Source organism: Centruroides vittatus, unplaced genomic scaffold, assembly GCF_030686945.1.
Source record: "Centruroides vittatus isolate TY-2023 unplaced genomic scaffold, ASM3068694v2 contig_1309, whole genome shotgun sequence".
NCBI classification, from domain to species: domain Eukaryota; kingdom Metazoa; phylum Arthropoda; class Arachnida; order Scorpiones; family Buthidae; genus Centruroides; species Centruroides vittatus.
The window spans coordinates 308,500-334,698 of record NW_027120832.1 but is presented as its reverse complement, the minus strand read 5'-3'; the positions used below and the strand labels follow the sequence as shown (position 1 = coordinate 334,698).

The window sequence follows — 26,199 nt, the reverse complement described above, 5'->3', positions numbered from 1 at the left end:
GGACTCGTACGTTACCGAATATTTTTACCGCTCTTAAAGGCCACTACTTACCAACTTCAAATTAATAGCGTAGCGTTGCTTCATTTAAGCCGCCATTTCTTTGGGAAATACATAATATACATCAAACCTATTTTGACATTTTTAAATGAGTCATATAATTTTTGTAATTGTCAACTCTCGGAATCGCGGATAATTTTACTATTATTATTAAAAAGTCTTCAAAATTTTTTAATGTCAAAAAATGCTGCCCCTCCGCCCACCCATAGCTACTACTTTTTGTTTTGTTTAACTCTTTCCGCCCTGTGGGCACTGAGGGCCTTTTTTAGTAGGCCCATTATGGGTTCGGCCATGCCCACAATGGGGCGACCAGTTGGTGAGGGACGGGGCCCGACATATCCGAACGGACCACCCCCCGAAAAATTCCTGGGGATTATTCGAACCGTTCGGATTCGATCCCGGGTCCCCCAGAGCGGTAAGCTGCCACCTTGACCGCTCGGCCATAGATACTACTAGCGAATTCATTTCGAAATTCAAATTGGAAATTATTTTTTCCTCTCCATTTGCAAGTAAACTCACGCCTTGAGTCCTATTTAGAAATTTAGTCCTTAACAGTCTTACATTCGATTATTCGAAGAAAATCGAACGAAAGAATTGTCTTCGGCGGAATAACGAGTTTTTCGAATTAAACGAAAGAATGATGCATCGAATGTGGATTATACTTTTCATTTTCCTCCAAAAGAACTGTTTTGGAGTGTTTTTACGCAACGAAAGCGAATATTTCCATTACTTAAAAGCCACAAGTGGCGCTACCATAGAAGAAAATCCTTCCTGGACGGAACTTCCTATGCACCGAAATCGAACGGAGTGGGTGAAAACGGAAATCCACGCTTCCGAAGGATCTACTTCCGATTCCCATTGGTCGCGCTCGAACGTCACTCTTCCGGGTGAAACCGAAAGCGAAATTTCGTACTCTGACATCAGAAATCAGACGAAGGCGCAACTCTTGGAAACAGACTCAGATCAGGGGTCCAACGGCACTACAGACGACTCGATCCATGTCTTTAACTTCGGTAAGGAACGAAAAGTTCCTGGAATAATTATTCTAAAGCTCACTCTGGGCATTACTTTCGTCTTTGTCTTCCTGCTGGTCTGCACACAGACGGTCAACCATTTCCACAACACCTGCGGAAAACAATTACCGGAGAAGGAAGTTACCCTCGCCTCTATACAGATGAAAGAATTGTCACGTGTCGTCGGAGACGGAAGTGATTTAGACCACTTTATTCATAAAAATCCTGAAAGTTTTGTCCAGAAAAATGAAAATGAAGTAACCGAAGTTATTTGTCATAATTAAAATTGTAATATATTTAACAGTTTATTATAATTAAGTACGAAATTAACCAGAAATTAAAATTACAATGACAATTTTGTAAGGTTTGTATGCACTACATTTGGAGAGAACACTTTTAAATATCAGTTTTTGATAGATAAAATGTTAGTGAAAAACACGAAATTCCATTACAATGTGAAATAAAATGTTAAAAAAAATGTGGAATGACATAAAATTGTCTAGATATCACTTTTCAAACACAATAATTAGGAAATTTTTAAAATTATTTCCTAAGTGGTAAAGATGTAAATTTACAACTTAAAGAAATACTTTATTTAAAAATGGCTCAGACCGAAATCCGATCGTCTTTACCAAATACAATATAAAAACTTGAATTTGTAGCAAAATACCCGTTAGATCTTTCCGAAATTTTCTTATGCTCATCCCGTTAGGCCGTGTGATGCAGGGCCAACCTGAAAACGTCGTGTTCCACATAGAATCCGTCTCCCAGAGGTTTGAGGACAAAAGTCTGATTGAAGGTGTGAGGCGGATCGTCATCAGTCTGAAATTAAAAGTTTCGATTAACGAGAGTACTTATTTTGCAAGTTAAAAACAAAGTAATGCGTATCTGTAAAAACAGAACTGGATAAAAAATAAATAAAATTTAATACAATACACGTATTCCTTAAAATTCAAATGAATTCTTCAACTCTATAAATATATTAGAGCTCCACCTGGATGTGGTGAGCAGGTTTGCATGCCCTAGACTGAGCTCCAGTATGTCGGCAGCATCCTTGCTGGACAGGTATACATGCTAAACAGGTCAGAGGATAAGTGGGATCATAGTCTCCAGATTGGCGGTTGCAAGTGGGGCTAACACCCCCACAATGCAAAAACTATCATTGTTAAAAAAAGACAAAAAAAAACGCAGGCAGGATCTAGAAGTAATGGGGTCCTGACCACAACAGTTGTTCCTCAACAACCAGGAAGCAACAGGACCAGAATAGACTAATGAGAAAATCGACATTCACACTTCCACTTTAAGTGTGCAATGTAAGAGAAGCAAGAGGTAAAGTGAACAAATTGAGAGAAAAGATTCAGAATAAGTTAGAAATTCTTTGCTTGAATGAGACAAGAAAGACAAGAAGTGTATAGATTAGTACAAGAAAGTGTTGATCTGGACCAGTGTGCAAGAGACAGCGAGCAAATGCAGGAGTACCGTATATTTCCGCAGATAAGACGATAGTTGAATCATAAAAATCCGGGGTCGTCTTATAGGACAGATACAAAAAAATTAGATTGAAATTTATATAAATTAAAACCATTATAAAAAAACGGACAAACCGTAATTATTTACTAGTAGAGAGTAGGGCATGTCCACAAAATAGAATAACCCATACGATGTTTTTGTGAATAGTCAAGGTCATTACCCGAATGCCCAAATCAGCGTGAACGTTTGCAACAATAGCAAGGCAGAAAATAAAGTTTGTTCATTCGAAAAATTACGAATAGGACATAATTCCGTATACGCTATAAAGTATTATTATCCAGATGATGATCGCTGATCTAAACTAAATTCATAGGCCATTGATAGTTTGGGGGTCGTCTTATAGGACAGATATATGCTAAAACTATAAAACTTTGACGAAAATTTATACCTCGTCTTATCTGTGGAAATATACGGTAGGCATTTTAACTAATGCATGCATGAGAGTTCATGAAAGAGTATAAGCAAGTGAATGAAAGACTGACATTTATGCATTTAGAAGTGAAGATGCACAGAATGATTGTTGTCATTGTGCATAGACCAGTCAATGCTGAAAAGAACAAGTTTTGGAAAAAGTTATGCAATGTCTTGGATGAGAATGATCCTCAAGAACATGTGATTATAATTGGACATAGGAATGGGTGGATGTGAAGAGACAGACATCACAGAGTGCTGGGTGTGTATGGTGATCCCCAAGTGAATGACAATGAAGAGCAATTGATTGAGCTCTTATGTGGAAAGAGACCCATGCAGGCCTAGGAGTGCTATTTCCCCTTTGAAAAAGTGAGAAAAGTGAGTTGAAATACAGAAAAAGTGAATAAAAAGTGAGTGCAATAGTGACAAAACAAAGTGAAAACACAGAAGGAAAACTCAGCAAAACAGCAGTAAAAATTGTTATTTCTTTTTATTCTGTTATGGTTAAACACATTTTAAAAATTTCTGTATATACTGTAATATAGTAGCCACTCGTTATATCGCGTTTTTTTGGTCCCCTAAATTTTAAAAGCATTTGAGTCAATTAATTTTAAATTACCAATTACCACTGAATTTCTATTTGCAACGAAATACGAGAAAGAGCTAAATATGCAGAACAGGTGGATAGATCGATTGTCATTTGTTTCCTTTTGATATAAAAGTTGTTTATTTATTAGTTTTAAGTACAGTCTCCTCATTTACAAGTTTCTGTGAATTCGAAATTTCATACATTTATGTGAATTAACGGTATTGCGTCAATTCACATAAAGGTGTGAAATTTCGAATTCACCGCATAACGTGTAAGGAAAAGATCTCTCTAATTCTGAACGAAAACTTCTAAAATTTTTATACAGTAGTAACTTCATTTTGCTTTTTAGAGAATTTTTACTCTGTAATTTTATAAGTTTTGATGTTCTATTATATATTCAATATTCATTTTTTTTAAATTTTCAATTACAGCATTTATAATTTTTATTGAAAAATATAAACTACACGAATTTCTAATAAGCGATTTATATAGTACTGTATAATAAAATCGCAATTGATGTTTTGTTTTTATATCGACAGTATTTGTCTTTCAATGTCATTGTTAAAGAAACAATGCTAAATGGGCGTTCATGGTTTCGATGTTTACGTAAACGTCAATTAATTCGATATAACCTACGAATAAAATTCAGGATTGAAAAACTAAGCTTATTTTATATCAGAAACACTTGCTGATGAAAGAACAGAGATTCCATAGCATGTATAATCTGTTTAGTAAAAGCCCAGAATTTTTATTACTCGGTTATATCGCGTTTTTTTTTTCTGTTTCCCGATAACCAGTGGCTTCTGTATTTCCAGTAAACCATGAATACTTGAAAAGTCTTTGGCTTCTGTAAATAATCAGTCATGAAAGATGATGTTCTTTTATTAAGATTATTCTGCATGTTATCAACTTCCTTCTATTTCGCTTCCTCTTGCTTTTGAACACTTAACACTAATAAGCATCACACGTGCTGCTTGTACTTCATTCATGTTCTTGCTGTTAATAGCCTTCTCCAGTTTTTTTGTTTGCTGCTTCTAACAAAACTTAGACTGTCGCATGTATTTCATTTTCTTCTACATTTTTCTGGTTTAAACTCAGTTGCCGTTCCATAATCTTCATGTTACGAACAGCTTTCTTTTGTTGTTCTTCAAAACATTTCTGTGCTCTTTTTTCCGTTTCTCTTATTCTTTTAACTTCTTTTCATTTTCCAATCGTTCTTGATAATTTCTATGCACCGAGGAAGCTAATTTCAGTCGTCCTTTGCAATAGGTACAAGGTGTGGGCTTTGGTCATACATGTTTAGTCCCTCCTTAACAATCAAAAGTGAATTAAGCATTCTTTCCAACACTGATGCTCTATCAGGAGAAAGTGCCCGGCATAAAATTGATCCTCTCATTCATGGGAACGGGATTTTCGATGCTGATTTCACTAATTTGGCTATTCTCGGATATTTATCATTATCAGAAACTGTTTATTTTTTAATGCTTCGAGATGTGTAAATATTGATTTCCAAATAAAATAATAAATCTGAAATAAATATACTCCAAATAATATAAGTAAAATAATATTTTATTAATGATTTCATAAATAACAAAAAACTTTTTCCTGCAGATGAATAAAAACCAACATCGTTGCAAAGTTGTTAACCTTTGGGAAGCCTGTGAAAATCTTTCTCACAAGCAATTACGTGTTGTACTTTTTACAACACTTCGAATATTTTAATTTATTTGGTAAATTTTATATGTAAATATGAATTTACATTTTCGTTTACTTTTTTAGTCTCTCAATTAATGCACAATTATAATCGGCATAAGAGAAGATTAAAAAATGGATATTTCACAAGCAAAGTAATCACACATTTTATGAAAATAACACTTACTATATGGAATAATTATACTTGTAGTCAATTTAAACATACATTTATGGGAAGATGTAGATGTGATTTAACGTTAACAATATGCTATGAAATCATTAAAGTAATTTTATTAAACTCAAGTTTATGAAATTATTTAAAGATAAATCAAGTAAAAAAATATTTTTGTAAACGACAACTCCATAACCCGATTGTTAATTAAAACCAAATAATCTGCCAAATTATTGGGCTATAACCAGGATAACTAAATGGTCAGAAACGAAATCTTTTTTAGTGGTAGGAGGTTACGCTACTATCTCGTGTTAATTTTAATAATTATATATTTTGAATTTAAAAGCGGCAGCAGTGTTGTCAGCTTGAGAGATTAATCCCTCTGCGTAATGTGCTTTCCCCTGCAAAAGGACTTTAGTGATTTTCTTAGAAAACAGCCAAAACTGCAGGGATGCTTAGAATACTTATTTTTAAACTCTGTAGAAGGAAATGCAATTCGGATAAGGTAGATTTTGGCGAATAATGAAAATATGGCATGAGTACATAACTTTACTCAACACTGGCTTCTGAATTTGTAATGAGAGGGATTTTTTAAGTGCATAAAAGATTTTTTTAAATACGTTAAATAAATTTTTGTTTTCTATAACCTAACGACACTGAGCGGGCAGTTGCAATTTTGAGTCTGCTCAGGGCCGCGTATTTTCTTCTAAAAAATTCTATTCTGATAGTCCGATAATTCGGCAATTCGTTTGGCTTGCCCCACATCTTAATTAAGCACGTGAAAATGACCAAAAAAGTGAGAAAAGTGAGAAAATGACCTGAAAAGTGAGAAAAGTGAGGATACTTCAGAAAAGTGAGTACAAGTGAGAAAAGTGAGCGACTCCGAGGCCTGCCCATGGGTGTCCAATATACTTCTTTTCCACACAAGACCATTACACATGGAAAATCGTAAGAAAGGTCAGAGAAGTATAATAGATTTTGTTCTATATGATCAATTGAGAGATGTAGTGGAGAATGCAAGTTATGAGAGGTGCTGACTGTGGCTCAGATCATTGCTTAGTGCAGTGATTCTCAACCTTCTTAGCTCTGTGACCCCCAAATAGTAAATATAAATAAAATTAATATTTTGCAGACCCCCACCCAAAGGAATAATAACAGTAAGCCTTACTATTACTAATTGAATTTTGACTGTAATTATAAATGTAAATTTTTTTGAATACCACACTAAAAACTAAATACAGGAATCATCTTTTATCACTCAAAAACAATTTGCTTTTGTATGTTTCTAACGTTGATCCACATATGGAGAAAATTTTAAATGAAAAACAAATGCAACCATCACATTAATTTCTTTTTTTTACATGTGTACTTATTGTAAGTAAAATGTTTATAAGTTTATTATAAATGATATTTTTCTCATAAAATGATTTCATTATTGTTTCGTGACCCCCAGGTTGAAAAACGCTGGCTTAGTGGTATTGAGGGTGAAAATGAAAATTGGGTGGCAGAGCAACAGGAGGAAAACAACTGCTCTGCAGTGAGTGAAAACAGATTGCTTAATGAGTAGAAGTATAGAAAGCATGTTGAGTTGAAACGGGGAAAAAGTGAATGAGGAGTTGAGTGATGTGGAGAAGATTTGAAAGCATTTCTAAACTTGTGTGGTAGAAACAGCAAAAGAGGCATGTGACATAACAAGAGTGAACCGTGAGACAGGAACTATGAGAGAGGGTAGAATGAAAGAGTTGAGCAAGCAGTGAAAGAGAAAAGGCTGCATATGTGGGCAAACTGAATGGCAATGAGAGTGAGGATGAGTACAGAGCAAAGAAATGAGAATCTACGCAAGTGATTATGGAAAGTAAAGACAATGACTAACAATGGATTGAGCATTTCCATACAGTATATGAGGAAAATAGAAAACTGTTCTGGAAGTAAATTCAGAGTATGTGTGGCAACAGAAAGAAATGTGTACAAAGCGCAAATGGCAAACTGTTGAGGGATGAATATGAGGTGTGTAATAAATAGCATGAATATTTTGAGAGCCTGTTGAGAGGCAGTGAAAATAGAATGAATGGTGGAACAGATGCAAAGATAAATTAAGATGGTGATGGATATGACCTTATTCAACTGAGTGAGATTGGGAATGCAATAAGAAGAATGAAAAATGGCAAATCTCCTGGTCTGGTCTGGATGGTGTGACTGCAGATATGTTAAAACATGGAGAGAAAAATGTAGAAGAATGAATGCTTCAACTCTGCAGCTTATGTTGGGATATGAGCAGAGTGCTGTGTGATTGAAGAAATACTGTGATTGTTCCAATATAAAAGAGAAAGGGTGAAAAAGGATAGAAAGCAAGAACTTCCATGGCACAAGCTTGCTAAGCATACTTGAAAAAGTGTTTATATAAGTGTTGGTTGACAGAACTGACAAGCTGACTGCAAACCAAATATGGAAAGTGCAACAGTGGCACGCCATCATTGGAAGCGGTGGAAGCGCCACTTCCTTTGTATTTTCTAAAATATAAATACATATTGCACAATTATTTTCATATTTGAATGTATGTACTTTGAATTACTTAAACTTAATGTTTTATTATACCGTATTATGTATTTTATTACAGATTTCATATAGAAATATGTAATAAAATACATAATACGGTATAATAATAATAATAATAATAAAATATCTGTAATAAAATATATGTGAGAAACAACGATAAGATGGCTATTGTATATTCAAATCTAAATTCATGTATGCATATTCCCAATGGAAGCGCTGTATTGTCAGCTTCCAGGGCAAAAATATTTGAATGGTGTAAAGCAGTCAATTTACAGGCATTGGCACATGCGCTTTACAGAGCAGTTTGGCAGTTTAGCCACTGGATGCTACACACCATAATGCTTCCAATGATTCTATCCCTTAGCCACTGGTAGGGAGCTATTTGACTAAGTGAAGATTTAAAAAGTAAAGAATAAAAAGTACATAAATGACTATAAACAAATATTTAAAATAAACACCACGATAATATACATAACTAGTTTTTAGAGGTCATTACCTTTTAAATCCTAGTGGTAAGAGCTTGCATATCATTAAAAGGTGGACCGTACCTCGTTCGGAAGCATAGACAGGGTGTGAATAGTCCAAGGGTACGAATCTTTATAAAATTCCATAAAAGGCTTTAATATCAATTTGTGGAAATATATCAGATTATTCTCCACAGATCGTATTTATAAAACTGTACCTGAGATTCATCTACTGGTATGTTATCTAGGTATTCCCTTGCGTAGTGTCTAGAGTTGTGTCCGCATACTGATTGAAGATAAACTTAAAAAATTAGAAGTAGAATTATATATCATAGAATTAATAGAATTTGCGTATATGAGTAACTATTTCGAGATAGATGAAGAATACTACACACAGAATAATGGCATTAGTATGGGGTCTGTCATAGGTCCGAAACTAGCTGAAATAATAATGATCGATATTGATGAGGAAATTAATAATATAACAGGCGTAAAATATTATAAAAGATATGTGGATGATGTCCTAATTATATATAATGATACAGAAGTAAAGCCTAATATAATAAAAGACATAATAAACAATATAAATAAGGATATCCAATTTAAAATAGAAGAAGAAAATGTGGTCGATAATAGCATACGATACCTAGATGTCATGATAACAAGAAATGAAAACGAATTAGACTTCGAACCTTTTAAAAAACCATGTTCAATTAGCACCACAATAAAGTATACTTCAAACATACCACTATACATAAAACAAAATATTTTTAACATGGAGTACCAGAAAATACAGAGTAGAACTAGTAAAGAAATTAATAAACTCAAACACATTAACGAATTGAAGAAAAAATTTGCTCTAGACGGGTACCCAACCAGATTGATTAATAAATGGGAAAATAAAATTACTAATAACCAAATTAAAACAAAGAATAAAAAAACTGAACAGAAAATATGTCAGCTTCCCATACATTAGAAACCTTTATGAAGAAATCGACATAGATATGAGGAAAAATAATATAAAACTTGCCCCAACATACGAAAATTTATTATCTAGACTTAAAGCTAAACAAAGAAAAAAGAAACAGAAGATAGAAAAAAATGATATGAAAAATATAGTCTATAAGATACCATGTACTTGTGAAAACACTAACTTCTACATAGGAGAAACAAAACGAAAACTCAAAATAAGAGTGAAAGAACATATAGCCGATTTAAAGTACAACAGACTAAATTCAGTATTCCATGACCACTGTGTGTTAAATAATTGTAAAATCAATGATAATAAAATAAGTATTCTACATAGAGAAAAGAAGACATACAACAGGAAATTCAAAGAAAGTGTAGAAATCATTAAAAATAAAAACAAAAATAAGACCTGTATAAATACTAATTTAAGTATAAAAATCAACGAAAACTGGATTAAATTATTATAAAAATTATTATAAAATATAAAAAACTGCTCTAAGACTCGATGTTACGTCATTTGCATAATGATAGATATTAAAAAAACCAAAAGCAGAAAAAATAGCAATGGACACATACTGTGTACTAATAAGTTCTAAAAAATGCTGCTAAGCTTTAGAATAATTCTACTGGAAGAGAAAAACCCCCTAAAAACAGGAATATCTGCCTATTGGTATTCAATCAAATGTATGCAAATCGGAAACAGATCGTATTGCACAGTTGAAGTGGAGGAGTACGAGATCAGTATGCGGACACAACTCTAGACACTACGCAAGGGAATACCTAGATAACATACCAGTAGATGAATCTCAGGTACAGTTTTATAAATACGATCTGTGGAGAATAATCCGATATATTTCCACAAATTGATATTAAAGCCTTTTATGGAATTTTATAAAGATTCGTACCCTTGGAATATTCGCACCCTGTCTATGCTTCCGAACGAGGTACGGTCCACCTTTTAATGATATACAAGCTCTTACCACCAGGATTTACAAGGTACCTCTAAAAACTAGTTATGTATATTGTCGTGGTGTTTATTTTAAATATTTGTCTATAGCCATTTCTTACGTACTTTTTACCGTTTAGTTGGCTGAAGAGGGGCACCGGCCCGAAACGCGTAATGTAAAAAAAGCATTCCAACCGAATAAAAGGATGAAAAATTCGCCCAGTGTTTTTTAATCTACGTCACTACATTGTGTCTACGAAAGAAAGAAAGAAAATATAAAACACGGTTTCCTCAAGATAAAAAGTAAAGAATATTCAATGTTATTTTTATGTATGTTTCTTTGCAAAGTTATATTTAATTATAATTTTCTTTTAATTATAATTATATTGACAGATTTTCAGACATAAAATCTTTAGAATTTTTATCACTTTTATCTGTTAATAATTTTAAGATTATGAAAAACAATTTTTCCAAGCGTGTTTTAATTCTTTAAATTAAGTAAATTTTATGGGAAATTTTTTGATTTATCTAAATTACATAGTGAATTGCAATATTTATATTCGTGTCCAGACTATATTGACAAGTAACTCTTAGACATAAAAAGTATTATAATTAATGATGATCTGAACAAAGATGTACTAAAAGAATTATATGATTTAATATCATTAATTTTTATGGTACCATCTACCAGTGCATCTGTTGAGAGCAGTTTTTCAACCACAAATCAAATTCATACATTGGCCAGGAACACTCGGTGGGAAGAAAAATTGTGGTCTCAAGTGTTGCTTTCGATAGAAAAAGAGCTTCCAAATACGTCAATGGAGTCGACAACCAGTGACTTTTACGATAAAGTAATTAATGACTTTGCGGAAAAAAAATTGCCAAATGGTTATTTTATAAAAAATTAAAAAAACAAGTTTTTCTATCATTGTTTGTATCATATCAATTTGTATTGTGTGTGTATTATTTGTATTTTAGAACTAAAATACATAAATTGTTTATTTTTGTCATTTCCAGTATTTGTTTAAAACTTTTATGGAAATGTGATGTTCCGGATGGGTTCAAACCGTCACAAAATACACAAAAAAAGGATTAATTAAGAGAAAAATTTATTAGTTTAAAAAATATAGGAAAAAAATCCTTTGTAGTCAGACACCCACTGTTTATATCAAACTGCAATGCAAAAACCATAAACCATGGAAGGAAGTCATCCTATAATCAGTGGAAGATCAAATTCGTCTTCGATTTTGACCTTCCTCATGCTACAGGTAGAAATTGCATTACGCTACTCCACATGCGGCGCTAGTATCGACGAGGTTGTAAACAGACTAAGCCATATGTTGTCGGTTGTAAAATACCATTTGTTAATTCTTTAAATTAAAATCTAATAATTATTTTAAGTTTCAAAAATGCCAAGTATGTGGTGCTGTGTACCACATTGTTCTAATAGCGGTGATCACATGTTTCCAAAAAATCCAGCATTACAAAAGAAATGGATTCACGCTGTTAAAAAAGCAAATTAAAAACCAACTTCATCCAGTCACACGTGTAAAAACCACTTCACACCCGATCAGTATAAGGACACTAATATCTTTGGTAAGCACATTGTTTAAAGAATTATAATAACTGTACAATATTTTTTTCAACCTATTGAGAGGCTTCAAGCACCTTGCTTGCAAAATACTTGATGTTTACATCAAAAGTCTCTGTTTAGTTTTAATATCTAGGCATGATAAGCCCTAACAGTAGGTAGAGGCTCTAAGGGTATTGGACTTTGGTTATCATTATTTATTAACACATTTACAAACTTTATGGCTAAATGTGTTTATTGTGTTAAGCATTCTCAGAGTAATGAACTCTGCATACCAATCCATATCAACATTCACATAATTTGTAGAGAACCACTATAGTGCTATAAATTTGTGAGATGAGAGCCGTCAATGCAATCAAAAAGTGATTATGAAAGTATCATAAGCGATTGTGAAAAGTAATACACACATTACAGTGGTAGAAAGATATCACAAAGAAATAATGAAATGTGGAAATACAACGACAGTGCTAGTAACAATGGTACAACTAATAGAAACAACAGGCAATAGTACTACAAGTATTACAAGTGTATCTAATTTTACCCACAAAACGAAAAAGAAGTGATAATGAAATAAGTGGTATGAATGAGATGATATCATGAAAAACAAAATAATCTTGGAAGTACTACAAGTGCTACAAATAATATGGAAATATGACGGAGGAGCAAGAGGAATGGCTGTAGTGATTTAAGAAACTACACCTGAAAGTACTACAAGAAAGTGATACCTTTTGTGTTATAAGTGAAAGTTCTACAAATTAAAGTGTTAAATTGTGGATGTACCTGCTCAGTGACAGTGAGAGTGATACTAGTACAGCTACAGAAACGTTTCGATACTATAGTGGTAATATGAAAATACGATGATAATAGGAAGTGCCAATATACGACAAGCAAACATAGCGGTTATCTCTGAAACCTTAATTAAAATATCTCAAGTACTTTTAAATAAAACATAAAACATATGTAGACTCTTTAATACTATCATTAACATAAAAATAAAAACAAAAAAAAAACATGGAATTATAAAAAATCTACATATTATATTAATTGTTTCAATAATATGTAATTTAAATATATAAAATGTAATATGCTGAATGTAACAATATACGAATATATGTCGGTAAAAAAATGTAGCGGCTACGACCGCAATAATGTATCCAACTCTCTGTAAAGCATTGAGCAAAACAGAGAACGTCTGAAAATAAAGTGAAGCACCGGAAGCCTGACATTTATTGCCAGGTAGAAGGTCTGCTCTATTACTAAGTAAGTAAGTAGAGGCTGGTTTTGAGCACTTACATAGCATTAATGCTAAGTTAATAAAGAATAAAAAGTATATACAGTAGCATGATTTCATTGTTAATTCTTTATGCTGAATGAAAAATAAATAGATTAATCTTACTTTATTAGGAAACATCCCAGCAAAGAGACAACTGAAGGCTGATGCTGTACCAAATGTATTTTTTGGTCTAAAAAAGAGGCATCTTCGGTTGCGAGCAGACAAGCAAGAAGAGAAAACCATGAATGCAAAGTTCAAGATAATCATGATGCATGCTATATAATGGATACTGGTACATTAGAAATAGGAGGTGAAGTAATAATAGATGAGGAGGAGGAAAAAGCTACTTGTCCTATTGAAAATAATGTGGCACGCATTATGGTAAGTGTAACTACACAGATCCATACTTTTGAAGTCCCAATGTCAGTTGAAAGATTTGAGTTTGACAACAATGCTATACATTATTATACTGGGTTAGAAAACTACAATTCTTTCAATTCTGTACTACAAAGTTTGGGACCAGCAGCATACAGCTTAAAATATTACAAGTTTCAGGTTGTAACACTTGCAGTGCCAAACCAGTTGTTCTTGACTTTAATAAAATTAAGATTGAATACAACAAATTTTGAGTTGAGTAGGATGTTTAGTGTATCTGAAGAAACAGTATGAAATGTTTTCATCACTTGGATCAATTTCATGTAAAAACAAATATAAAGTAAGGTCACAAGAGTATGCAACATATGAATATCATCGCCAGCATCAAGAAAATTAAAATTTTCTTGATGCTGGCGATGATTAATTGTTTGTTGCTACACAAAGCTTGTGGAGGAAGATTGAGTTTCAGTAAATTGTAAATCTTTAAATTGATTCTTGTGATTTTAACAGCTATGTGACATTCTTGAGCTTCTTCCAAAATATTTTACACTTTGAAATAAGACGTTCTCAGATCGTGTTGAAAGTGATGTTTTTGTTTGTTGATGTGTTGATATAAAGTTATGTTAGTTTTTTAGTTAAAAGTTTCGGTGAGATTTGCTGGAGCATGTGTAGAATATGCTGCCAACTATAATGTTTCTTCTGAATTAAGACAGATGCATTTGAGAGTATGCACATACTATCAGAGGTCCTGATGATGCATACTCAGACTATATAAAGTGTTAAGTCTACATTTATTTTATTTCTTCGGATATAAAAATGAAGGTTTTAAGAGAAAGTTTTCAGAATATTATTTTTCACAAAACTTTATGAAGTTCAAAAATATATTGCTGAAGGAGAAGTATCAATTCAGATATTTTATCTGAAATCAGAACAAACATCTTTATAAATTATACTATTATATTATACAACTGAATTGTTCAGAAATTTTGATCTTAAACATGTTAGACTTTATAACAGATAACTCTAAAATTAGAATTTCAAGAAATTTGATCACTATTTGTTTCCACATCAGTTCATCTCAAGAACTTTTTAATGGAAAATATTTATCTTAATTGAAATCAGTAAAACTCATATCATCAATAATTGTTTACTAACTTTCCTTCCTGTCTAAGCCAGCTTTAATCAACATCCCATTCTGGAAAAACAATGTCTCATCAATCCATAAAATATATTGAAAGAGCTATGACTCATCTTGCTGTATGGTATTCTCTGAATGTTGTGCTGGTTGCAGATAGTAGCAAAATGGCTGCACCATTCTGCTACTGTCTGCATGATGTTTTAATCATGATATCTGGTGTATTTTTTTTAAATAAATTTTTAAACAACTCTGGTACTAACAAGGCCTTTTTAGCAAGCCCATCATGAGTTCAGCCTGGCCCACAATGAGGTGACTATGACAATGAGGGATGAGCTTGATATATCTGGGATGGACCATCCTCTGAAAAATTCCTGGAATTTTTTGACCCTTCTGGATTCGATTCCAGGTCTCCAGAGCAGTAGGCTACTATCTTAATGATTATGTCAGTAAAGAAAAATATATATAGTCACTCTTGAGGATATAGAAGAATTAGTAAGACCTTGGAGTAAGTCTTAATTAACAAAATAATTCAAAGATTGTATATAGATCAATGAGTATAGGGCATGCTGCAAATGTAGGGTAAAAAAACTGACACAGCATATAAAAGTAACTTCAAACATTAGATTAAATGTTTCAAGTAAGTTTATTGCATAACTTCATTTTTAATGTTCTGTTGCTACTATAATTTGCTATTTTGCTATTCTTTTGGTCTAAAAAACAGTTGAATTTAAAAATGTATGAATTTTAATTTTTAATTTGTTTTTTGTTTCACCTTCCAGCATACTGTGTCTGTTAGATGCATTCATACATTAAATGTTTTTGAATCTGAGTTCCTTTAGTTACTGTTTAAACGTAACATCCAAAGATGAAGAAAAAAGTTCCTTAAAAGCATTTAATGAATTCATAAATGTAAACTCTTGATGTAAATCAAATGTATGATAGAGTAACATATTTCTAGCAAACTGACAAAAGTTGTAATTAAAACTAAAATTGTAAAAGAAGTAATAGTTGTTCTCAATATCAGAGTTAAACATTATTTATTATTAAAACTTGATTGCTTGTTGTTCTCTATTATATGTATTTTCTTAGCACAATGTTGCCATTGAGAACATATCACACAGGGAACACTTTCAGAGGAAAAGGTTGGTTTATTGGTGTGAACAGATATGCATTTCAGGCTTAACACCCCTCTTTGGTCTTATTATTACATATTTACATATATCTACGAGTATACCTTCCTACAAGTCATGTTGATTTAACTGTCACTATCTCAGGTAATTAAATTTTATTGTATAAATCATTGTACGCGTATCCTAATTTAATTGCCTTTTTTTATTTTATTCATTCCAGAAAAGAAACTGCTATCCTAATTTTTCAATACATTCTGTAAATTTATAAACCTGTGTTCAATTTGCTGATAAATATGTAAATATGTAATAATAGGACTGAAGAGGGGCATTAAGCCCGAAATGCATCTCTGTTCACACCAATAAATTAACTTTTTTCTCTGATAGTGTTCCCTGTGTGATATGTTCTCAACGGCAACATTGTGCTAAGAAAATACATTATTTATTATGTATTAATGCATAGACAAAATAATATATATCATTTAATCCTTTTCAGGCTTATCATTAAGGGTCATTCAAGTTAAATATCATAAAAATAAACTTGATAAATATTCAAAACTTGTTCAGAACAGAATAATTTGGTAATTTTGATGAGAATGAACAGATGAAATTATTTGTCATATTGATCATATTTTGTCAATACATTTGTTGATTATTTTGAATTTTTATGTTTCCATTTATATTTAATATACCATTTTGTACATTATTTTATTTTAAATCAATTTTTTTTTATTTACCTTAAGTTGTCCTAGTACAGAAATTAAAATTCCACCATCAAACATAGGTTCTGGATCAATAGATGTTATCTGATGTTGAATTTTTTGAAAAGTCAAGCCCTAAAATTATAAAATTATTAAAAATGTATCAATTATTTCTTAGGATTTACATTAAAAATAAAAAAACGAATATTATTTAAAATACATTATTATACAGGGTGTTTCAAAACTAAATGTCAGAAATATAAAGGCAGGCAGAGGGGACCTAAATAAGCAGATTTCATAAATGAATGTGGGTGCAGAAATGCAGTGAGAGGGCGCTGTTGAATTTGGTGGATGAATGTGCTTCACTGGCTTGAATCGTCATTCCCCACACAGATTTTGGGCAACATGCATCATTACACCAATGTGGAGCTTGCTGACATGCATTTCATGTATGAGGCTGCACAAGGAAATTGAGCTGCTGCTCACTTCAGCAGGATCATCAGGAATCACATGGATGCTGTCTACGTCCAGCATTGGATAGGACGGGGTGGACCTGTTCCTTGGCCACCCAGATTTGACCTGCTTGGATTTCTTCTTTTGGGGTCACATTAAGAGCATGATGTACAATAGTCCCATAACATCTGAAGAAGATCTGGTTGTCCAATTGTCTGTTGCTGCTGAAAATGTGCGTGACATGCCTGACATTTTTACTAATGTAATGCAATCCATGCGCTGCCGCTGTGAATCTTGTATTGTAGTTGGTGGTTGCTCTTTCGAGCAGCTATTGTAAACTTATTAAATATTGTTGCTTTCCTTTGCTTTTACTTGTCTTTTCACTTACCTGTTGTTAATATTGCCTTACATGCTAGCACTTCAACGCTGCATTTCTGCACCCACATTCATTTATGAAATCTGCTTATTTAAATCCCCTCTACCTGCCTTTACATTTCTGATATAGTTTTGAAACATCCTGTATTTGTATTTTAACAAAACTTATTTACTAGAAGATACGTAATAATTTTATATTTTAATGAATTTAATAAATAAAACAGTAAATTTTTCTAACTTCATTTAAAAGTTATAACTATATAAATAAAATCAGATACATTTAAACTGTAACAAACTGAACTTTTCATCATATCATCTTATGAAAGAAAATATAAAAACAATACAAAATAGATATCAATGCTGATACAAAAATGTCAATAGGTATAAATATATAAAGCATGTAATGTAATAATAATAGCTAGATAGTTCTAACAAGATACTTATTTGTATAAATAGTGCCATTCAAGATAGAAGCAGCCAACCACAGTATAGAAAATGTTTTCATAACATATTTGACAACCTATTACATACAAAAAGCCTCCCACTGCTTTACAATAGGGAGGGACACATTTCATGGAAAATTTATGCCAAGAGGGTGATGACAAAATGATTATTGGTTTAAATAGTGTCAGTTAACTTATAAAAAGATCAATCAATCAGAGTTTAGATTACAAAACAGACAATAATGAAAGATAGAGCTTCAGATCAAATACAATATCCAACAGGATAACTTTGCACAATTATTTATGCACTATATCATATCCAGTCAGATATGGCTGCAATTAAAATATTAACAAATTAAGAACAGAGCATGAATATAATGATATAAAGATTTAACTAAAAGAGTTAATAAGCTTGAAAATAATTTAAGAAAGAGAAACTTAATATCACTTAAATTCCCTCATTTGTTCACCTCTACATTATTAGTGACAATTTCAGAGTTAGTTATGCATTTCAAAACTCTATTGTTTAGTAATAATTTAAATAAAAATAATTCATCTGTTATAAGATGATAAATGTAAGTTATTTGGATATAGAGATATCACATAACAAATTAGAAACAGTTTTGAGAGAGGTGAATCAGGTAAAGCAGCTGGCCTGGATAGTATTCCTATGGAATGCTGGAAGTTGGCAGATAAATGTCTACTAAAGAAATTATTGTATTTTTAATGAAATACTGAAGACCAGAGTATATCCAGAAAGCTGGAAAATAGATCAAAACCCCCAATTTTTAAATCAGGGAATATAAATAACCTGAGTAATTACAGAAGTATAACTTTATTGAATACTGTTAGTAAAGTTTTTTTTCAATGGTTCTTTGTAGGAGGCTTATGTTATGGGTTGAGAGAGAAAAAACTTTATCTGACATGCAAGCTGATTTTCGTAAAGAAATACTATAGTGGATTATATATTCATTTCATGAAATTTGTTAAAACCTGGCAAATAACAAAGAAAAGCATACACTTGCTTTGTGGACTATAGAGCTGCATTTGATTTGATGAACCATGTAAATTATGGGATAGGTTGTGCAAGTTGAAGGAGTTATAAAATGGTGAATTTACTAAGATTGATGTATATGAATATGACTATCAATGCTTTTAAATGAAATATATACATAAAGTTTTTCTTATTGTAACAAAAGGAGTTTGGCAAGGGTGTTCATTGAGCCCACTACAGATTTCTTTTATATATTGAAGGTTTGGTAACAAGATTGAATGAAAGTGAAAAATATAATGGTTCAAGGTTAGGCAATAATACATATATTAAGGTTTTGTTATATGCTGATGACATGGTAATGGTGGCTGATAGTCTGTTAGAATTACAATTGACAACTGATGGTTTGCAGAGACATTCCATAGAGATGGATTTACAAATTACACTCATCAAAAGCGAAACTGCAACACCCTGAAGGAATGTGAATAGCCACATGTAAATTGCAGAACCAGTAGAGGTGACAGATATGCAAATGATTATGTTTGTGTACACATCAATTGAATCATTGAATCACACATCATATGTACACAAACATTTCAAGCTATAAAGACCAGTAGCCAGCTCTGACCATAAATGCTTTCAGCAACGATTCCTAGCAGCTGAACTTTTGAAGCATAGCAAATACCTCAGACATGACCACAAGCCAAATACCACCAGTTAATGACTGGTGGTATTTGGCTTGTGGTCATGTCTGAGGTATTTGCTATTTGGTCTCATTCCCCAGTTAATGACTGGGGAATGAGACTGTAAGCTGGAGATGCACAAGCTTGGTTTGTCAATGCATGTGTGCTGGACATAACATGAGTATCATCCAGTGATGTGTGTGACATGATGGATGCATGAACATCTGGAAACACGCTGAAGAGGCAGTAGATCATACCAACACACACAGTGCCCAGACTGGCAGATTGGCCAAATAGCCAATTGGCCACAGCACATGGCATCTAAAACAACTTGTTATCGTAAACAGAAGCATCTGTGTACACCCAAACCGTTTACATCAGGTTGCATGAAGTCGGGCTGCATGTATGGCAACCTGCAACCATTAACTGCTCAACATGGCTGCACAACTGGCATGGTGTAATCATCATGGCAATTGTACCACTGAATGGCATCAAGTATTGTTTATGGATGAATCCCACTTCTGTCTGTAAAAGAACCATGGATAGATGTGGCAATATCCCAGGGAATGCTACATGCCAGCCTTTTCACAGAGCATCACACTGGCAATCATGGTTTAAAAAGGCATTGCATTTAATCAGCAGACAGCCTTAGTGCACATTTCCAGTACTATGATAGCAGACCAGTACATCACACAAATTGTGGAGCCCATTGTTTGACCACTGGTGCAGACTGCATCTGACATGGTATTCCAGTAAGACAATGCCCAACTGCATGTCACGTCGCAAACTCTCACCAACCTGAATGGAGTTCACATCTAGAATAATTATTATGGAAATAGATGTGTGCTATTCTTATTTTTGGCCAATAAAATCAGCTAGAAACTTAACAATTTTGTCAAGTCTTTTTTTATACATCCAACTTTAAAATTAATAATCATCTGGTTGATTATTAATTTTAATTACCTGTTTATTCAGTAATGAATATGTAATCCAACTATGTAGATTACATATTCAGGTGTCTATTACATATCTGTGTTTGTTCTTTTAATCATTTGCATACGTCTTTCATCTCTATCAGTCTTGCAATGTGCATGTGACTATGCATATTCCTTTATAGTGTTGATTTCATTTTTGAGAAGTGTATGAATGACCATTTTGAGGTAACAGCTAGGAAAACAAAAGGTGCTTGGTGAAATTATGTAAATTAGTTAATACATCAGGGTTATTTAAGAATATTGGGGCTATCAGAGGACAGATTACCCAGAATCAATATGGAAAGAATATGGATAAAAGTGGACAGTAGATCATGGTGGATGGACTTCAAACGTCGGTTGGAATGGCTAGGATTTGGTGAAATTGTCACGGAGAGACAAGTTGATAGGAGGAGAGAGCAGATACTGGTCATAGTGATGAGATATATCAAATTTGAATTACAAGAGATGAGAAGACTTAAAAAATTCTGTTTTGTTAATTTATTATAATATTGTTAAGCTCAATTTTGGAATGGCATATTATTTAAGAGAGAGCAGATTTAGTAAGTTGGCAAAGAAACAAATACAGTGGTACCTTGGTACTCGAACATAATCCGTTCCAGAAAGATGTTCGAGTACCAATATGTTCGGACTCCAAATCATTTTTTCCCATTACAAATAATGTAAAATGGATTAATGCGTTCCAATCCCCAGTTGATTCGCTAGTATTTTTTTATTGTTTCTTTATTTTTTAAAATAGTCGATATTGTCGACTTAGCCATAGAATATTGGACAGCAAGATCCGAAACACGCACTCCATTTTCGTGTTTAGCAATGATTTCTTTTTTCAGTTTGATTGTTGTTCTCACTGTTTTCCTTTTCACTTGACCACTTTCACTTTTATTCTTCTTGGGACCCATGTTTAAGGGCTAATAAATCAAAAGAAAAGGATGCTAATCCAAAAAATATAGCACAGCGTAAGTTAATGTGCATACGAAACAATGACTGTCTCGTAAAGACCAACAACTGCCGTATTATCGGGCTAGCAAATGGCTATAGTAATATTAATAATTTAAGATAATTTGGTACTAGAGTTAGGCGTTAGGCGTCATCTCTTGCTAAATTTAATAATTAGAATTTTAATTAAATAATTTAAATAAATTTAGGCCTAACTGGACTGTCTCGTAACTGACGCCGCCGCGCGCGGCGTCGACCTGGCGGGCTTTCCCAGCCAGGTCAGCTTTCCCGTTCGAGTACCAAAATTTTGTTCGGGAACAGGGGCATTTTTTTTTCGAAACTTTTGGTTGAGTACCGATTTGTTCGGGCTCCGAAACGTTCGAGTACCGAGGTATGACTGTAGCTAGAGTAAGGCTAAATTGTGTTATATCAAGGAAAACTCATCCTGTGTGCACATTGTGTAATCAGTTGCATAAATATAGTGATTGGTGTTTTCATACATACTGTAGTTGTAAAAATAATATGTATGACAAGTATTTAAATATTTTACATGGTAAATGCAATTTTCAGGATTTGTTTTATTTTATTAACGTGTTAAGGGATTTGAACTATATATTATAGTTTTTTTTTGTTCCCTCTTTGATGTGAATTTAATTTAATGTCAAATAAATTCAATTCAAATACAATACATTTATTTCTATCTGAATCTAATAAGCTACTCAAATTTCTTGTCTTGTCTATACAACAAACTGTTATAGCTACTAAATTAATAAAGGATATCATTCAAAATATCAAAAACAATTTACTTACTTGAATTTTTTCCATTATTTTTGCTCGTCCAAATAATTGTTGACCCTCAAATGTCATGAGACTTTTTTCTTCCTATTCAAAAAAAATATTCAGTTATTATTTAATTAAAACACCACTAACCACCACCTTTTGGTTACTTAGACATGATTATTTAATGATACATAAACATTTTCAACCAAATTTATAGGCCACATTCAGGTGATACAGTTTGGAACATTAATTACTAACAGTTCCAAAATATAATAGCCTATCATAAATATAGAACATTCAAACAATCTATATTTAAATATATCAATATAAATCACAATAGCTACTTCTAATAAATAATTCTAATATAAAAAATAAAACTAAATTTGTAAATTTAAAATACAATAAATATATTGTGGTAAATGAGATTGGAAGGAACTAGGAGTTTCCACATAGTAGCTTGTTTTTACAATGAACTTTATGCTGACAGTAAATCTTCTGCATCTCTGGCATTAATGCATTGATCCATCAATTTACTCATATATTTCAATTTTTACAGGGCTCAGCACCAATGTTGAGAAAAATAAAATAGTCTTAATTATATCTACTTCATCCTATTTTACCACAGAGCCTTCAGATTGTGACATTGTGGATATGCCATATTGCAAAATTCATTTTTAACACTATATGCTCTTTAACTCCCAGGTTAGTAGTAGTCGTCAAATATGCAAATAATTCACAAATGCACAAAAATAAACACAAATTGACACTTACCATGCTAGAAACGTAATACAGGTAACCCTTATAACATGGGAGTTACGTTCCAAAAAATTGCTGTGTTATGAGAATCCATGTTATACGAAACAAAGAACTAGTACGAAAAGGGGGGTTAGGTTCCAAAAATTAAAAAACATGCTATTATATCTTCATAATTAAGATAAATATCTTTATTAAAATTTTCTTAAGAAGTGATACATATTAATATAAATTAAACAATGTTTTCATCATCACTAAGCACTATTAACCGAAAATTTTTAATCTATGTAATGGTCCCAACAGTTCAATGCTTAAAAACCGGTGATGGAATAAAGCCGGTATGGAATAAGGGAAAAACATCTGGCAACATTAAAAGCACAAGCGTCGAGATCTGGCAACACTGAGAGAAGTTTCGATAAGGACCACGTGTATCAACAGAAGGCAGAAAAAGAAAATTTACATACTGTACTTAAGTACTTATAGTTCATAAAAATTATGCACAAAAATCTAATAGTATGAAAAATGTCAAATGAGGTATCTTTCGCACTTAAAAGCTTTATCACGTTTATTGAACAGGGATTCCCCTATTTTCAAATTATATAACGTTCGCTTTTAATAGTTTTTATTACATTTCATATTGTACGAGGGTTTTACCCAATTTTCGAACCGTGTTAGAATGAATCCATGCTATAAAAGTACCGTGTTATACGGGGATGGTCCCAATTCTTGAACCGTGTTAGAGTGAATCTGTGCTATAGAAGTGCCGTGTTATACGGGGATTACCTGTATTACGTTTTCCCCATTCCTTTGCAAAAAACGAAAAACATAATATTACTTTTCTCGATATATCCTGTAATTTCCAGCTTCAAAATGTAACAATACGTTTTCAGTAATGAAAATATGATTTCTTTGTGTATTTTAGTGTGTCTGTTAATAAATAGTGGGCACTATTTATTCAGAAATTTGAAATATAAGCGATTTTGTCCAATCACGATCATCGTCTGATTTGGAGTTTCGTCGCCATATTTTGCAAGCGAATATCAAGTTGTTTTATTTTTTATATATGTTAAGTTTAGATATGATGCATTAACATACTAATAATTGTTCAAATTCATTAATAAAAATTCAACAAATATAGTGCTGATTATATTGATTTATCTGATGACAATGTTGCGATTATGATTCAGGCCTAACTGAGATCGAAAAAATACAAATAAGCCATGTAACTTCGTTATGATTTTAAATCTGTATAATTTATATATTACATAATTTATATACTTTTTAGATATTATCAATACAAAAGTCGAATTCCTATATTTCTGATAGTGCTAAAGCCATCTTATGTAATTTGCCGAACCAACTCAATTACAAAAAACGGCTACAGTCAGAAAAAGTCTAATAATAATATTGACACAGAACATTATTATTATAAATAAATTCATCAATGTATTATATATTTCATACATAAAAATACGAATTTTAAAGCTATATTGCAGTTTTTAATTTTTTTCATTGTATCTTTATCTCTAAAACAAGTCCACATAACATTAAAGCATAATACATAAAAATAAAGTCCACACACATCAAAATTGAGTATTGTACAGATAAAATGTTTCCAATATCAGAAACCGTTTTTACTTTTTACCTAGCTTTAGTCAATCATTTTTTATTTTCAGTACAAAATACTGTAAAATTGCTTGACTTCTTCGAGGCTAACCGACAAGTTAACAGTACAATTCAAGGTATAAACGAGACAGTTGAGACCTTATCAGAGCCATAGAGCATACCCATAGGAACAAAAAAAGTCAAAGGAACCATACCTCAACAAGCAACTCTCGGTGAGATACAGCCCCCAAGGCTGTATCTTGCCGAGGATTGCTTGGGTCAATCGGATCACTCAACTACGACTATTGCATTTAACTGTTTAGCCCACTCGACCATTCTGGAGTGCTTGACGTTTTATAGTTTTAGGGAGGTGTGGGGCTCTCTCCCACGCAGATAACAAAGCGCAAGCGACAACGAGCACCAAAGCACGCGACTACACACTCCGCATCAGTCAAGGCAAGCAATAGGGAGCCTCGACCAACGTGGCGAATGGATAATAGGCAGTGTACAGATACACGTTAAAAGCTAACCTTTGGAGGTGAAGGGTCACGTGTACAAGATATGGTTCCTTTTCGCTCGTAGGGGTCTACAATTTGGGGGTTCCCATCCCCGTCACACGGTCCTAGAATTGTGCCACGACAGATAAGGGGAGATAAAACTTGAAAATTTCTACATTTACATATCGTAATATAAACTTACATTATAGAAATTGGCTAAATTTGCCCTTTGAGCGGGATCGTCGAACATTAAATAATATTGATTGACAAAAGATCTTCCGATCGTATCAAATTGCGGATTCAAACTCATCTTCGTACGAATTTGCCTCGTTCTTTTTTTGCCGCTCGAACGTACGCTACCTGGTGGCGTTGTGTTTGTTCGATAACCGTTCGAGACTATATATCAAATTTATATTTTTACATAAATATCTTTGTCCTTTGACGAAAAATATAATTTAAATAATTTAAATAAAAAATTTATAATTCTTTAGTAATTTTATTATTATTAAATTTACATTAAAAGTAAACACTATTTGAATCTGGAAATCGAACCGGGTCCCTCAGAGCGGTTGGCTGATATCTTAACCGGGTTTGGAGTAATCGTCTAGTTTTCGTATGTTGGCATACAAACTTCACGCTCTGTAGTATGGTCAAATTTCTTTCGAGAAAGTTTACTACATAATAAGGATCAAAAACCCGCAATTTTTTGATCAGTGATAAATCCGTTCGACACTCTTGCGATTAAATAAACGATATCAAATAGAGCAGTGGTTCTCAACCGGGGGTTCGTGTACTCCTAGGGGTACGAGCGTAAATCGAAGGGATACACCTAACTTTCATTATAAAATGGCGTATATTAATCAATTTGCTGTAAATTATTAACACAAGAAATAACAAAAACTTGCTTTAAAATATTTCAGTATGAACACCGATTTCCATTTTAACAGTACAAACACAACTTGTTTATCCACTTGATTTACCTGTCTATCTGTGCCGTTAGTGCTGAGTGAACTTGTAATCTAGTAAAATTACAGTTTAACCAAACATTAATTTTAGAATAGAAAATTTTTTTTTTCTTTTCTAAAAT

At 32.6% G+C, this 26,199-nt stretch overlaps 1 protein-coding gene across 1 annotated transcript; it reads right to left on the bottom strand.

Moving 5' to 3' along the window:
* Positions 1-1,604: 1,604 nt before the first annotated feature.
* On the bottom strand, positions 1,605-25,477 carry LOC136989984 (probable nuclear transport factor 2). The gene is made up of 4 exons (XM_067288296.1): positions 25,315-25,477; positions 22,288-22,359; positions 16,641-16,739; positions 1,605-1,892 (listed from the first exon to the last, which is right to left on the bottom strand). The coding sequence occupies exons 1-4, from the start codon at positions 25,420-25,422 to the stop codon at positions 1,779-1,781; spliced, it is 393 nt and encodes a 130-aa protein (XP_067144397.1). The 5' UTR covers positions 25,423-25,477; the 3' UTR covers positions 1,605-1,778.
* Positions 25,478-26,199: the final 722 nt, after the last annotated feature.